This window comes from Calypte anna, chromosome Z, assembly GCF_003957555.1.
Source record: "Calypte anna isolate BGI_N300 chromosome Z, bCalAnn1_v1.p, whole genome shotgun sequence".
Lineage (NCBI taxonomy): Eukaryota > Metazoa > Chordata > Aves > Apodiformes > Trochilidae > Calypte > Calypte anna.
The window spans coordinates 11,651,204-11,667,803 of NC_044274.1; the positions used below are offsets into that span (position 1 = coordinate 11,651,204).

At 42.7% G+C, this 16,600-nt stretch overlaps 1 protein-coding gene across 2 annotated transcripts in view; it reads right to left on the reverse strand.

Moving 5' to 3' along the window:
- Nucleotides 1–755: 755 nt before the first annotated feature.
- The window catches only part of PDZD2 (PDZ domain containing 2), a 135,246-nt gene continuing 119,401 nt past the window's right edge, over nucleotides 756–16,600 (reverse strand). For both annotated transcript variants that reach the window (XM_030467912.1, XM_030467911.1), the window contains exons 19-24: nucleotides 11,303–14,879; nucleotides 10,546–10,663; nucleotides 7,090–7,191; nucleotides 4,846–5,116; nucleotides 2,746–2,880; nucleotides 756–1,334 (exon numbers count right to left, since the gene is read on the reverse strand). In XM_030467912.1, coding sequence (XP_030323772.1) covers nucleotides 1,168–1,334; nucleotides 2,746–2,880; nucleotides 4,846–5,116; nucleotides 7,090–7,191; nucleotides 10,546–10,663; nucleotides 11,303–14,879 — 4,370 coding nt within the window. In that variant the 3' untranslated portion in view covers nucleotides 756–1,167. The remainder of the gene's footprint in view (nucleotides 1,335–2,745; nucleotides 2,881–4,845; nucleotides 5,117–7,089; nucleotides 7,192–10,545; nucleotides 10,664–11,302; nucleotides 14,880–16,600) is intronic.

A 16,600-nucleotide genomic window follows, 5' to 3' on the forward strand; every position in this document is an offset into this window, starting at 1 on the left:
CCAGAACCCTCAGCATCAGCACCTTCATGACACAGTTGGGCGCACTTGCATCTTACACACACACCCTTGCCCACTCTCACACAAGTGAAAATAAATATAGGACAAGAGAAAACAAGAACGAGCTATTAAAAGCCACCACAAATATGGCCAGTTCAGATTTAATCTATTATAATCTCCATCCTTAAACCACTACTTTCTGTCTTGAGTTTTTCAAGCTGGGCAGCCCTAAACCTCTTGCAGCCAAATAAAAGCAGCCTGGCTTCCAGATGTACATACTGATCACTGAAACCTACGGGAGCTGCAAGTGCTTAGCACCTAAATTATCCCCTTTTTAAAAAATATACAATTTTTAAAGGTGCCTAACATTAGAAGTCTAAATCTGAGAATTCAGACCCCGATTTTTATTGCTCCCATTTTAAGCACAACTAACAACTTTGCCTACACCCTGGTGGACAATCACCTATTAGTTGGACATGATTTTCTTGCTTACAGGCTCCTACCACATTACTGCCAAGGGCTTTCAGATACAACTTGAATCTAAGTGCAGATTCAGTTGTGGTAGATAGTGAGTTAATCCATCAGTTTTAAGAGGATTTTCCAACTTGCAATAAAATGTTCATGTTTTGGGCATAGAAGTTGTGCAAATTTATACTCTTTTGTAATGCATTTTTAGCAAAACTGCACTTAGAAGAATAAAGTGAGATTGTTCCAGACATTCTCTTATTACAACAAAAAAGGACCAGACCCTTAGTATGTGCCCTGAAGTCTTACTACAGCTACATGATATAGTACAGTCTAAATACCCATCCCTGTCAACAGGATGGCAACAACTAGTTAAACTCCCAATGCTATGCTAAAAATATCAGACAGGCACAGTGTTATTTATCTCAGTCAAAATACTTTAAATCAAACCCAGGAGAGGTCTTGAAGTTCCATTAAAACTGCCACATAATACAAAAATGTCTCTAACATTTGGCTTCCTTCATCCCCAATAATTAGGTGAGATTTTATGATGATCATCACATGCTTGCTCAGTGGTTCTTCAAGGTTCTTAGCACCTCTCTGTAGAGCATTAAGACACTTCTGTGTGGCCTTAGAAACAAAGACAGCTTCTAGCCAGTTTTAAATGTTTAGTCTTAGGAAGTGTGATTAGATGTAGTGCTTCCTTCATAATGAAGTTCTGTTTTTTCTGATTAGCAACTGAACAGGGCCCTCTGGCACAGATTTAATAATATTCCAGGCATCATAATGCATGAGGCCAAGTAATGATTTTCCACTAACAGCAAGAATTTCATCTCCAGCTTCGATGTTTCCAGATTGCTCCGCAGCACCACCTAGGAGCAGAAGGGGAAAAAAGTCAGTGTTGAAAAAAAAAAAAAACCCAGAACAGTAAACCCACAAAGATTTGCTTTCCACTGTGATTTACAGCAAATAAACTGTTTTTTCCAGCAAGGACTATCTACAGTATAGTCACTTATGTTCAGCTAAGCTCTAGCAATCTACCTCATGCTGCATCTCACAGAAATTGTTATTTTAACCAAGATAAAACCTTGTTCTCAGAGAAAATGTCTTGTTTTAAATGAAGCAGCATAAGTGCATGCAATATGCTGTATGTTATCTCTGCAGCTGTAAGAAAACCCAGCTTAGAAAGTAAACATACAGGTTGTATGTGGCATGGACAAACAGAATTTTAACCTGGATTTTAATATGCAAATAATGCAGTAGATTGTAAAACACAGGTAACAGGCATGAACAAACCAAACATGAGCAGCAAACTCAGGAAAAACACATCAGACACAGTAACAGCTGCTAGGGGGGCACAGCTTCCACTAATAAAAGTGTATTTTTTTATAATGGTAACTCAATCAACAACATCAGTCATCATGGGAAGGGAAGAGGACTATGTCTAAGGATATAAATTAAACATGACCTTTACTTTCATAATCACTTTCTGAAGAGGGGGAAGCAAATACACAAGGAACAATTGATAATCAATACAGAAAATATCAGTTTGATTCTTTTGCCTCGATGAGAGCATTTAACACTGAAAAGTACTCCTGTAAAAATACTGAACACCCAAGAGCTTCATCTTTTTTAGAATGTGCTGTATTTTTCACTAAATTCAACCTGACTAAAACAGGTTAAAATCACAGCATAGTTCTCGGATTGATTACCTTTCTATACATGGTTCATACAGGTTTAACCACCTGCTGACAAACAAAGCATCCAAGAGTGGCAGTTTTTCAAGACATACTCTTGAAGAAAGCTAATACTGCTATCTTACAAAAAAAAACCCAAAAAACAAAACAAGGACAAAAAGAAGGTAAAACTACTGATTGGGTATAATGCAGGATGGTGCACTGGAACCACACTGATTATCAATACTGTTCTCTTAAAAAAGACAGTAGGATAAGGCAAGAACTTCTCAAAACATTTTATATAACATTCCTGATGTCATTTAACATCTAGAATACTGGACAAGTCCAGGAAGGAACAGCATCACATTTAGTAAATCAGATTGTTCCACAAACAGTAGCAGATACAGTCACCAACCATTCCCAGAAGTGGGTTTTTTTAATATCACTTCAGCAAGTAAGTGGTAATAAATGAAGGCCACAAATCCCACCCTTGCTTCAAAAAAAAACCACAAAACCCAACAAGCCAGAGTCCAAGAACTAAAATGTCTGCACAATGCACCAAAGAAAAACTGAGATAACATCCACTGCATTTGCATGCTTTTAGTACCTTTAAATATTCTTTTCACAAGCAAAGGCCTGTCTCCAGCAATGGAAGCCTTTCCTCCATCAAGACTGAACCCCAAGCCAGCAGAGGTTTTCAACAGTTCAACACAGATGACATCATTCATATCCAGGTTTGGATCTGTGACAGAATACACACAGCATCTTGTTATACAGCTTGCTAACAGCAAACTGCAAGTTGCGTTTGGTTGGTTTTGTTTTTGCAGCAGTGACAAAGCAACCCAGGGTTCAGTTCATATTCAAACTAGAACATATTATCACCCAGTTTCTCAGAAATAAGTGTTATTGCAGCTGTGAAGGGGAAACAGCACAAAATACATTTACTCACACAGACATTTTCATTTCGCATGTCCAACCAAAACCTGCCAAAGCATGAATTTTTTTGCAAGATTAAAGTTTAGCAAATTCAGAAAAGACTAAATATCAATAAAATAACTGAAAAATTTACAAAAATAGTGACTGGAGAAAATTTCTTTTTCTTGCAGTTGTTCCCATTTGCTTATTCAATGAGCCATATTTTCTAAAATAAGAATGAAATGTTACATTAATCAAACATGTTTCACTCCCTTAAGGAAAGATCTGTAATCTCTCACTAGGGGGAATAATTGTTTCTGGCCTCGTATCTATGGAAATAACCATAATTACTTGTAGGTGCATCCTGCCTCCTACATATGAGATAAATATAGAAAACAGTATTGCTATGGCTGACATAAAATATGATTCTGCTTGAGAGGAAACAAATCTACAGTTTCAGAAAACAAGACCCTCTTTGCCCTGTGTGAATGTAAAAATTATGCAGTTTGCATTATCACAAATTACTGCCACCATTATCTCAGAAAACATTAAATGTTATCTTTTAGTAACATTTCAGTAACCCAGTACTTTGATTTTATAAGATAATGTTGCCCCCTAGTGCATGTACCCAGCAGATACTCTGTATTTTTAAACGCTCAGGGTACAGGCAGTTGAGGGCAGAAAGGGATTTTCTAGTCCCTTTTTCTAGTCTTATCTATAATATCCCTAGGAGTAATTCCAGAAAGATAGATCCAAACATTTGCAGTGGTTCCTATTTCTTTTAAGCTGCCTTAAAAAGCTGTACTATAAAACCCAGTGAAAGAATAAAACAATTAGCACTGCTACAGACAAAAACCAACCAAACAAAAAACAAACCCCAAACCAGAAAAGCAATGATGATGGTGAACAGGTTAAAAATGGGTGAGCAGCATCTCCATGTCCTAGTATCTGGGTGGGCTGAGCTGACTGCCTGGTATTGCCCTAAAGGGCAAAGAAAGCTGCATCACTAATCCTCTCAGAAATAAGATGCAGCCACTGCCCATTGCCTCCCAGGGATACTGCAGCAGTGCAGGACTGGAGCAGGTCATCTCCTGCTCCTGAAGGTGCTACAGCCAGGGACTAAATGGTTTTGTGTCTTAATTCTCAAAAAAAATCTGAGACATCTGTTTGCCACATCCCAAGTGCACCCTTAGCACTGAAATGCTGTCTTGTTCCCAAACAAGAATTTACCATTCCACTGATACATTTTCACTTGAGCCATTTATTCCTAGTTTCTATAGAATGGCTGAGTTGGATTTGGCTCAGCTTCATTTACTGTAAGATTAAAATGGGATTTTTTTCTGGTTTTAGCAGAAACAGTATTAAATGTGCCATTACAAAATGCAAGTTCAGTCCCTGCGCATAACAAACTGCAGGGCTTGGAGCTTTCTTTGAAGTTGCTGTTCTTTTATCCTTTTTTGGTTGTTTACTTTCTTGCACTGACTAGTGTTACTACTTAAAAGGAGCTTATCCTGGATTGAAAGAATATGTGCAATCACTAATTTTAGTAGAAATTGGATTAGGCTCTAAATGTTCTTCTAAATTTCTGCCTAGTTATGATTGAAAAAAACCCAAAACAACTACAAACTACACTTAGGCTCAAAAGAGAACAAATAAAATTTAAAGGTAATTTAATTTGTTCACTTCAATCACATAAGGCACAGACGTTTTTAATCAAAAACACATGGACCTTTTTCCCTTCAGTCTGCTCTGCAAGGGAATCCTTCCAACTGTTCTTGGACAAAGATCATACCTGTTGCTATTTCCATGGAAACATCTTTTCCAGACCCCACACATTTTCTGCCAGTAGCTGGTATCTCAAGTCTGGAGGAATTGTTTGCTTTGTCTTTTTCCTTCTGGATGACAATGACTGCATATTTGTACAGTCTTGCCTGATGAAGAGCATTCAGAACGTCCCCATGGACTGAGTTTGTGAGAGACTTGCCATTGATTGACAGAACAAAATCTCCTCGTTGAATAGTCCCTTCTTGGGATGCCACTCCCTTTGAAAACACTCTGTGGACCTAGAAGAAAGATTTTTACTTAAGGATGCTTTAACTTCATGACCACACATAGTGAACATGGAATCCCTATCTAAGGTTGCAATCAGTGCCCACTGCTGGGATATCAAGCATGCAACATTTGCTCCCACAAATACCCTCAAATACTAAGGCCTAAGCAACTGTAGTTAGGGATTGGGGCTAAAGCAGAGGAAAAGATGCTGTTACTGCATGGTCATTTCTAAGCCAAAGACAACCATCACTAATACTTTCACTGAACCTCTCAAAGATCTTCAATTAACATCCTTCCAAGTGAAACACAGGTTAAATCCACATCCATGCTAGAGCAAACACCAAGAACAACACCGTGGTGTGAGATACCCCGCCCCAAAATGCCCACTGTCTGGGACATGCATCCTGAGCTGTTTTCAGATGCACACATCTAAGTGGTGCACAGCATCTGTGCAAAGACAGGCTCTGACTTACTGCAGCTGTTCAAGTATTTAATTCTTCATTTTATTCTTAATGCAAATAGATGCAAGGGGACAATTTAGTATCTTGAAATGTATATTCTTGGGAGACAAAAAAAAAAATTCAGAGTGGAATAAGCTTTGAGTAAATTCCAGCAAGTGCAGCTGAAACTAAAATGCTTTGATTTACAGAAAGGAGCTGACTAAAAGACTCAAGACCTGGTACTGAAAGACTTGCCTGTGAGGCACTGTAATTTAGCAGCCAGAACATGGTTTACCATATACATAATTCTAGATGTGCTGGGCAAATCTGCGGAAAAAGTTCTGCATGACATTTTCTCCAAGAATTTATCTTCATAACCAGACCAACAACAAGGAATCAAAAGCATCTTGTCTCATGTTCCTTATCATTGAAGGATCATGCTAAGATGGACCCACCTAACACAACTCTATGGATCCAAGGAGATAAATTTCCAGCCAGTCTAAGCAGGCATTCAAAGCTGGAGGAGCAGCGTCAATGACAGGTGTAGACACCCAAATGCAACAGGTAAGTGGAATACTGGGGTCGTGGTAGAACATCTACTGCCTTCCCTCACATGCTCCTCAGTACCTTGAAGATCAGTAGGCATTTCTATTTCTGCACCCAAGCGTGGGCCAGTCGATCAAAGCAGCTCAGCACACTATGCCAACTCTAAATCCAGCTGAGACCCAAAATCCAGATAGGTCAAGGTCATTAAAATGTTCCCCACTGGAGAATCATGCTTTATATACACTGAACAAAGAGCATGTGAAAAGAGCAGCAGCTGATGTTCTTTTTGTCCCATGGCAGATGGCATTCAAGAGAAAGATTTCATCAGCTACTCAGCCTCAGAGAGCTCAAGATCATATTTTTAGGTAGTGTCCCAGACCCTGTGGGGAAGAACTCCCTGCTGTGTGGCACTGTTTAAGCTTTCCCTTTACCCACAGCTGACACTGTGAGTGTTTAGGCCAGAGACAAGGAACACAACTGCTGCAGTGAGAGAGGTAGAGTCCATTACCTAGACTGTGACCATGATCTAATTCAGTGACTGCTCCACGTAAAATACATTTACTTATACTGATCTTGCCTAAAAGCAAACCCAAGAGGATTCCTGTAAGGGCTGCTGAAGTGTCCAAAGACTGAGGACCTACCTGTCTTCTAATCTCAGCACTTTATGGATCTCTCTTTCAGAGCACAATTGATAAAGCTGTCACATGGGACAATGCAACTGCATGCATGATTTTATTTACATGCACAGGATTTAGATCTAGCTGATCCCATCCAGTAACAGAATCTTTAAGACTGCAAAAGTAATTGGCATCCAAAAATAAAAATAACACTTCCCAGACACTCTGTGATTTCAGTAGCAGATGGTATGCAGCCACCCCAGACTCTGTTTTACGACTGTGAGTGACTTGCAGTGAGTCTTGATAAACGAGCAGTTGATCTAATCACCAGCCTGCTTTAAAGTGAGCTTTGAAAAAAAACGACTTGCAGCCATCACTTACTGTGACTGATTTCTGCTCCAGATCTATTCCTCCAGCAACACTAAATCCCAGGCCAGCTCCTTCTTCTTTGTGCAAGACTACAAAGTATGTGTCTTCTTTGCTCTAGCAGAAAAATGAAGGTGGAGGGGAAGAAGAAAGAGAAAAAAAAACAAAACCAAAGATCAAGACCAAGTTCCCACACAAAGGACAAATTTCCTTCAGATTATGGAAGGTGCAAAAAAGCAACTCAAGGAATTGAAATTGAGACATTTAATGCATTTCTGTTCATGCTACTGATGAGTAGCAGCTATATAGAAGAACTCAGGTGACAGCAATGGTTCAAGGCTCAGTTCAAGGCTAAAGAGCAAAGGCAAAATTAGGATAATGGAAGGATATTAACTTTCAGCAGCCTAATTTTCATAGGCTGTAGTAGACTTTCCATTGCTTGACATTTTGCAGCCAAAACTCAACAGGTTCCATGCACCTTTTTGGACCAAGTGCCTGCTTTCAAGGAAATACTAACACATTAATTATTCTCTATCTTCTTCCCCTTGAAAGACAGTTACAAAGAATCTGAGCACCTTTTTGGTTGGAAAAGACCTTCAAGATCACCAAGTCCAACAATTAACCTAGCCCTCCACTAAACCTAGAACCACACTGACACAGAATAAAGCAGGGCAGTTGAACCAACCTCTTCTCAGCAGTGCTGGACAATCGTGCATGGGGCAGTGCCTACAAACTGAAGCTTGGAAAGGTTAGATGGGACAGCAGAAAAAAACATTTCTCTTGGGAACTGAAAGTGAGGAGCATGTTAGTGATTCAAATGGGATTAAGCTGTGCTACTGTGGAAATGGAAGCATTTAGCAGGGACTGGTGCAGGTCTGCACCAGGGCTGAACCATGGCTCTAGACCAGAACTAAGGCGTAAAGCTAAAGCTCATTTAGTGTAATGTGAAGTAAAGGTGTAAAGCTCATTTCTTTGAACTGGTGGCCTGCTGCCAATACAAAGAATTTTCCATGAGACAGAACCAGTCCCATCCACTGATGCTGTCTTCTGAACAGTTATTAGGAGAAAACCAGACGCTATTCCTGAGACTGATTTTAGTGCTCTAAGCAGGTATTAAGTGGAGCAAGCGGACAGTAACCATATGTGGGTAATGGTTAGAGCACCAGAAGTGGGGAGCAAAAAGCAGGTGTTTCAGCTTTTCTGCAGGATCCCATCCAACACCAGTCATTTCCAGAAACTGCCAACAGTAAAATTAATAGCATACCATTAGAAACCAACCTTTTAATCTATTTAGCACTTAATGACATATTTAGTTCACTAAACTCAACATTCTAACTCAGTGTCTGCCTTTTAATTTTGTTCCAAAAGGCACAGGGAACCACAGATTATCATTTTTGATGAAACAGGTCAAGTTCTTGGTTTCACTTTGTGTTTTTTTGCCAAATAGTGGCCCTTGAAGATTTTCTGTATCAAAGGCACCTGTGCAACGCACAGAGCCAATTTCAGAAACCAGTGCCATACTCACTGATCCACCATTGCTTGAGGAGAGAGGAGCAGTCAGGGCTCAACAACTTAGTCCAAAATATTTTGTAGATGTTGAGAACCTTTTCATCTTTACTCAGTGAGAACTGCTTCATGCTAGCCCCAAAATGATAACATCAGTTAAGTTTCTAGGCTAGTCCCTTTCCATATGCACAAGGGTAATGGAAAAAATACACATCTACAATCATTAAATACTAAAGCAGCCCTTTTTTGTTGAAGAGGTCAGGTTCTATCCAACCCTTGCTACCATGACTTGATGTGCTCACACTGGGTGGAAAAAAATAATCAGATGCTTACACGTGTGAGGGTTGTGTGAGGACCCCAAATCTCAGTCTAGTTAGCCACACAGTCTGAACCCTTTCTTCCCTCTACTGAGGCTGTGCATCTCCTCCCTCCCCAGCTCCCAGCGCTGTCCTTAGCCAGTACACGTACTATGGGGCACAAGAAACATAGCTGTGAATGCTTATTTTTCCATTTGGCCACCCAGTGGACATTCAAGGCCTCCAGTGATCACCTCTATTTAGTGTGCTAGCCAAAGATCACTGGTCACAGAGATTTAAATACCAAAATGCCTGTATGTTTCTTTTTGTATAGTAGTAGCACTTAGTAAATGCCAGAAGTAAATTCAGTGCTGTTCAGAGCAAAAAGATGATGACAAACTCCTCCCAGGGAAGCTCTCAGTCTGAATTAGGCAGTCTTTCTCATTTTTCAGCAATTGCATAACTACGAAGAACACTCCTATTGTACATTTAAATCCAGCACTGGACTAGCATAAAGTTTTCCAGTGTATGTGCCATACCAAGCTTAAATATGGTTAATATGCAGACAAGGAGTGCATTCCAAAAAACATTCAGCTTTATAATTATTCAAGTTCTCAGACTTTGAAAAGGGGCATAAATAAATGATCTCTCCAACACCTCATGCATTAAATACTTTAAGAACACTTAATTACCTTCAGCCAGAAGTACAATCCAATCCTAATTTTATCAGTAAACCTACCTACCTTGGCTCACTAAGCTCTTGGGAATTGGAAGATTTAGCTGAACTGTCCCTGAAGGGAAGTAAAGCTGAGTATTTTTGGGAGGTCCTGTTCCACCCTGCCTCTTCTGCATTTGAAAAAGCAACCTTTATGAATAAGTCTCAGGAATGCTCTAAATGCATCTCAGCCAGCAGCTATGCACACCAGATGGCAGTTCCCCTCCAGTGCTGTCATTAGTTTATCAACTTCTGTTCTGATTTAAAAAGGATGTGGATGTATCCCAAAACCACAAACACAAACACTGCAGACAGGGAAGTAATGTTCTGGCAGTCATGTAACTTTGGAGGCATTTCTTTAAATGCCTCGATAATAAAGCAGGTTATCTTAATGCAATAACTAGTTTCCACAGAAGAGAGCAAAAAGGTCACAGGAGACTCTTGCAAATGCTCCATTAGCCACTTGCTGGTGTTGCAAGACACCAGTTTAGCCTTATACAAAATAAACTGTTTTTGTGATTACAGCTTCTAGCAAAAGTTGGGTACTTCTAAGCACAGAAAGAAGAACTTTCTCTGCCTGCTGAGGATAGTGAGTCTGACCCAGATAATTGGTGGAAAGTTACATTCTGATCTACAGTGATTGGCAAACACAGATTTTCAGTTGTAATAATGACTCAGTAGGAGGCATACTTGGCCACTTACCTCTATTTTTTGTGGCTCAAAACCACGTTTTCACTGGACAAACAATACCCTTTCTTACACAAAAGCCATTCAAACTTATTATGGCTTCATAGCAGGCATTCAAAAACCAGCTTTACTAAAAGCTGCCATCAACTATAACCTACCACAGGACTACCGGAGAATCTCTGAAACCATTTAAAAGATACTTTATCTGCCATTAAGAAACCCCTTAAAAATACTGCCTATAACCTAGTTTTATCCTCTGTTTTTTACCTTTACTTGTGCTTTGACTTCTGGGAGCATAGAAGTGATGTCACATTTTGGTACTACTGCTGACAAAACAGACTGCAGTTTCTGCTGGTCCAGTCTTGAGACAAGCAGCTGATCCAAGCTAAAATGAATTGAAAAATATGAGGCAGCTTTATATTTCTAGACCATATAGACACGTTTCAGGCATTCAATGTAGATTGCATTAAGGTGTAAATGATGAAGGTTCAGCTCATTAACAAACAGAAATCTTGAAAACATGCAAGAAATGGTGTATATTGGGAGAATGAAAAGGGGCAGAGAAGACAGTTTAAGAGAAAAATCAGTCCCCGTTCCTCTCCTTCTCCCCCATTGGCTTGAGCAACAGACGTTAACAAAAACAAGAAGCAGCTACATCTGAGGACTGTTTCTGGCAGGACAACAAGCTCATTTGTCACTGCTGGCTGTGCTGGCAGCTGGCACTGTGCAACACCCCAGCCACAGCGGCTGCTGTGCCTTAACATGGCCAAATTCTAACCAAAACCAGCTACGGGGACAAAGAAAAAAAAAAAAACCGGCCCTGCCAGGATGAAGCGTTTCAGCTTGGCTGTCACCAGTCACCAAAAGATCGTGCAGGATGGAACCCCGAACTGTGAGGCGAATGGGGGCCGGGGTCAAAGCTCAAACACACGCTGGGGTGGGACCGGGGGAAGCAGAGAAGCTTCACCTCAGGAAAGGCTTATGGGGATGACAACAAAACAGTAGGAGCTCAGCCACCACCAACCTGATGGACCAGCTGTTTCCGGCACGCTCCCCACCCAGTGAGCCGCTATGGGGTGCGTCGTCGTCTGAGGCAGAGCCCGGCGTCCCCGAGCTGCTGTCCCTCGGGCTGCCGGCACACATCCCCACACCGACCACCTCAGCGGGGCCGCAGCGTCCCGGAAGGGCTGCATCGCTGTGGGCGGGCAAGCCAAGGGCTCTGCGGGGTGTGATTTCCAGCTCTGTCTTGAAGCAGGCGGGCTGCGGTGGCCCCGAGAAGCCCTCTCCACACAGCTTGTCCAGGTCTGGCATGCTGAGCGCCCGCAGCTCCCGCAGCCTGGAGCGAGACAGCGGCGGCCGCCCAAGGGCCCGGCTCCGGCGTGCCTGTGAGGCCAGTGGGGGGAAGGCGGCACCCTCTGCCCCTGCGCCGCTCTCCTCCCTCTTCTGGGGCTTTCCTTCCCCCTTCTCAGCTCCCGCCATACTTGTGGGCTCTGAACTAGTGGGAGACTTGGCCACAGCGCCGGCTGGGCTTGGGCTGCCACCATAGGAGCTCAAGCTGCGCCGCAAGGCCCGTGGTGTCTCGGCAGGGCTGGCTGAGATGGCCACCCCACCGCACGACCTCCTGGAGAGGGGGGACCTCACAGCAGAGGGTATATCGATGGCCTTCACAATGGGCCGGTCGAAATTTGCCAGGTTTTCAAAGGATTTTATTCTCTGTTTGACGGAGAAGGATGAGGTAGGCTCATGAGGCCAGTTCAGCTCATAGTAGTAGTAATTCCTCCTGAAACTCCTCAGCTTATCAGGGGCAGGGCAGCTAGTGTCACTGCTTGAAGGGGATGTGTCATGGATCCTCTGGGTGCTTTTGGAAGTGTCCTTCCCACTCTGGCCATTCAGTGGGTTGAGATGGACCATCTTTAACATCCCTGTCGCCGCCTGGAGACATTTCTCCTCCACACTGTGGTCCTGGGGTCCTTGCACAGAATGAACCTCTGCACCAGGGCATTCCTCCTTCAACTGACCTGACAACTGGGCTGGCATTGAGTAAGTCCTTGTCACAGGTTTTGACACACCATAGAGACTTCTGTCTCCAGTGGTATCTGGTTTTGAGAAATACTGCATAGTCCCCATTTCCTCAGTCAGACGAGGCACTTCTCTATTCACCCCTTCTGTTTTCTCCAGCAATGGCAGCTGCAGAAATGATGCTGGTGAGGAAGAGGCAGAGGAGGAGGAGGAAGATGATGATGAGGAGGAAAGCTTCACCTCAATGAAAGTACGCTGGATCTCCTGTCCTTCCAGCTGCTCCTGTTGAGCTGAGGGGGACCTCAACAAAGAAGACCCTCCATTTTGCAAATCTAATTGCCTAAAGTCATCTGCACTGTAGATGCTCTTGATTGTGTCTCGGCCTGTTTCAGGGTTCTCTGTCCTTCCTTTTACATGCTCAGTGTTTGGTATCCCATGAAGAGATGAAGTGACTTTGGACTGACCATCTCTGGCTGTGAATTCGTCCACCTTAACACCCTTACCCTGACACATCACAGGCTGCATGGAAACTTGCTTTTCTTTTGGCTTCTCCAATGCCTGCTGCAGGTCTGTCAGCTCTCCACTGACCCACTTCATTTCACCACTCACTGTTGGGCTTCCTGAGCCATTCAGGAGAGGCAGAAAGGAATCTTCAGAGATTATCAGCAGTGGTTTATTTTCCAGTTCTGACTTCAGAGCCCTCGAGGCTGCTGAGATGCCCTTGCCAGGATCTGGGTTTGCAGGTGAATTACGGGACACTGGTGTTTTCTTCCCTGGGAGTTTAGGGGACAGCTGTGGAGAAACAGAAATCCTTTTCTGATCAGCCCCACTGACTTTGGTAGGATTGAAGCCAGAAGTATCCACATTTGCCTTTGATTTGCTTTTGATGGTGAACCCTTTTAGCTTTGGTCCTGCTTTGGCCTTCTGGTTATTTAAAAGAGTGTCCATTATACATTTTTGTGCCATTCCCTTAGACTCCTGACAGGATTTTTTCTGTGAGGATGGGCTGTGCAGTACTGCAGCTCCTTTGCAGTGATTTGTGCCTGAGCTTTGGACTTTTCCATTTGAAGTCCTTCCTGAAGTCACAGAGTTAATTTTCTCATTTTTCCCTGGCAATTCAGGAGTTGTATTAGCCTTTGGATCCTTAGATTTAGTGGGAAAGGGAGACCTGAGTGATACTGCTCTTGATGATGATGCGCTCAGATGATTGCTGTCTGTCCTAGACAAACTGGACAAAATGTTGGTTTCTTTCTTCACTAAGCAATAACTAATAGCACGATTACAGTCATCAACCCCAGTTTCACTTTCAGATTTGGACCTCTGCTCATTAGGACATCCTTCTTTTTCAAGCAAGTTGTTCTCCAAACCGTTGGTATTTTGAGCAGAGCAAAAGCTTATCTTTTTGCAGTGCAGCAACCCTTCCGCTTCAATTGATTCATAGTGTTTCATGGACTCATCACTGTCCCCCAAACCCATCTGTTTTTCTGTACTTAAGGCACCACTGTTACAGAAGGAGTGAACTTCAGGGATACTGACTGAATTCTTCAGGATGTCTTCTTCTGTCAGGAAAACTGATGAAGAGCAAAATGATTCAGAGGACACATGAGAACACTGTGAAGGGCATGGAGTCTGACCACCATCATCTTCCAAGCCTAATTTGTTGATGCTTTTCTCCAGTGACCCACACATTGCACAGCCCTCAGTTTGCAAAACTTCGCTGCCATAAGGGTGCAGTGGGGACTGAGGGGATGAGGTTGTTGCAGACGTGAGATGCTGCTCCTGTGCAGGCTTTTGCGTCTCATTGTTCACACAACAAATCTCTATTTGCTCCTCATCTGACTCCATTACAGCACAGACTGCAGGGGCATCAGCAGCAGCACATGGCCCAAGCAGCACTTGGTTAGCATTATCAAAGGTTTCTGTGACAGACTCTGCATCAGAGTGAGAATCCTCTGCAGCCCCATACATAGACTTTGGAAATGGGTCGCCCGTTCTACCTTCCAGAAAGTTTGCTGCAGGCAACTCATCCTCATTTAAACTACTAAAATTCCTGGAATAGTTATTTAAAGAGTTTTTATTCACAGTAAAAAGTTTGCCTGTGTTAATGGAGTCCAACACAGACAGCCCCAAAACCCCCTGTGCTCCACAATTCACAGTTTTTTCCAGGAGCTCCTCCTTGGAGGACCGTGGCTCAGATCCTGGACACCCTTCATCAGTCCCACAGCAGCACATGGTGGTGTACTCATCTCGGAGGGGACTTTCTGCTCGTGATGGGGTACGTGAAGCCCTGCCCTCGGGAGCACCCATTTGGCTGAGCAAGTTATCAATGTCGGTGACAGGGATGGCAGCGCAGTCCTCAGCGCAGCTGCTCTCCACGATCCCTCTTTGCACGTCTCTGACCGTGGCATCAGGTGGCAGTGTTGTCCTCTCCACCCCGCAGCTGCCGCCAGCATTTTGCAAACCCATAGATCCTCGCCTGCCAGCGCGTGGTTCTTCCTCAGTTGCGAGGATGCTCTTGACATCAGCGGGGTTTTGACTGTCTAGCCCTGGAGACAGGATGAGGTTTGTAAATCTGCTGACAGCTGCATCGTGATAAAAATAAATAATGATAATAAAAGAAAGAAAGCAAAATTCTGTCAGATACAGGAAGTGATACACAAAACACCAGGTTTTATTACAAAATCAGACATCCACATAGTCAGACTATATGTTTTCCTTTTAATCTGCAGTCCTCCTCTTCTGTAATGATGTTTACAACAACTCAAATTAATCATAACCCTCTGTATTCGAGTAGCACACACGAAGAAGCAATCCACTTATCCAAGGTGAGCAGTCATGGTCTATTCATATCTCATCTTTGATATTTCAGCAGTCAAGCAGCCAACTACAATAGTGTCAGTGGGCAGTAAGTCAGGCTAAGCTGCACTGCTTCTCATTACTTGTTTGATCAAAGATGTCTCCAAAAGATTGCAGAGTACACAAAGCCCGGGCATAGCAAGCAAAGGTTAACAGATAACACAGTGGCAAGCTGTACATAAATAATTTGACTCTGATCCTCTGGGCACTTCTGAAGGTGTTTAATGTGACATGCATGGGTGATGTTACACACACATTAAGCATATGGGTTTTACAGGATTTTTGGCACGAACTTTTCCTTGCTTTCAATACATGTTTAACCCACTCTTGGATAAACACACTGAACCCCTTGCTGCTGCTGTACTCTTGACACATTCCTGCTTACCCATGTCTCCAGCTCTTCAGTTTTCAGCACTTCACCCTAAACATCACCTTTCTTAGACAGCCTTGCACCTTTCTAGACTGCTTCTGGGACATGCATCCCCATTCAAGCTGCCTTCCACAAGCCAATTGCTACCAGATGAGGCCTCAAAAGTGCCTGAAGCAGGAGAGATGTACTCACAGAGTCAGCATCCTTTCCTGCCCTTTCAAATGAACTGTCTCTCTGATCCTTGCACAAAACTGTGGGATTATCCACACCAGTTAATTTAGGTACACATGTTAAGAAGTGCAGATTCCTCCTGGAGTCAACAAAATGGAAGACATCTCAGAATTTGTAGCAATTTACAGCAGCCAAGTTAGTATTTGAAGTACTGCCCTGCTTCAGGATCACACACTGAGGAGATCCTCTTCTCTACCAGTGGGGCAATGAGAGGGGAAGGGTAAAGAAGAAGAGCTGCCTGATAAAGGAGTGCCAGTGTGTCCCTACACCAGTGCTGATAGTTTGAAAAAGCCACGGCAATACTCTGCCAAGCCAGGAATTCCTTGAAGAAAACTGTAACTGAAGCATCTGGAAGCACTTTAGGCTCCCAGGTATTAATATGTACACAGAGAAAATCATAAGTTAGAATGAAGCAAAATATTATGTTCTTGAATTTGAAAAGCATGCTTTTCTTACTCAAACACTCATTTCCATACCACGTATTTTTTACAGTCTGTGGGGATGCATATATTGCTGTAGCAGCATAAATCAGCCCTGAGCAGAAACTAAGGAAGTATCAAATATTTCAATTCAAAGTAGAGAACTTCTATAAGAAACATGCAAATAAACATTTTTATAGGATTCTAGTTTTCTTAGGTTTTCTGTTTCATCTTTCTGCACATTAGAGACTTCTGACACATCAAAGGGAAGGAAAAGAAAGAAAAGAAAGAAAGGGAAAGAAAGAGGAAGAGGAAGAGAGGAAAGAGGAAGAGGAAGAGAAAAGAGAGAAGAGAAGAGAAGAGAAGAGAAGAGAAGAGAAGAGAAGAGAAGAGAAGAGAAGAGAAGAGAAGAGAAGAGAAGAGAAGA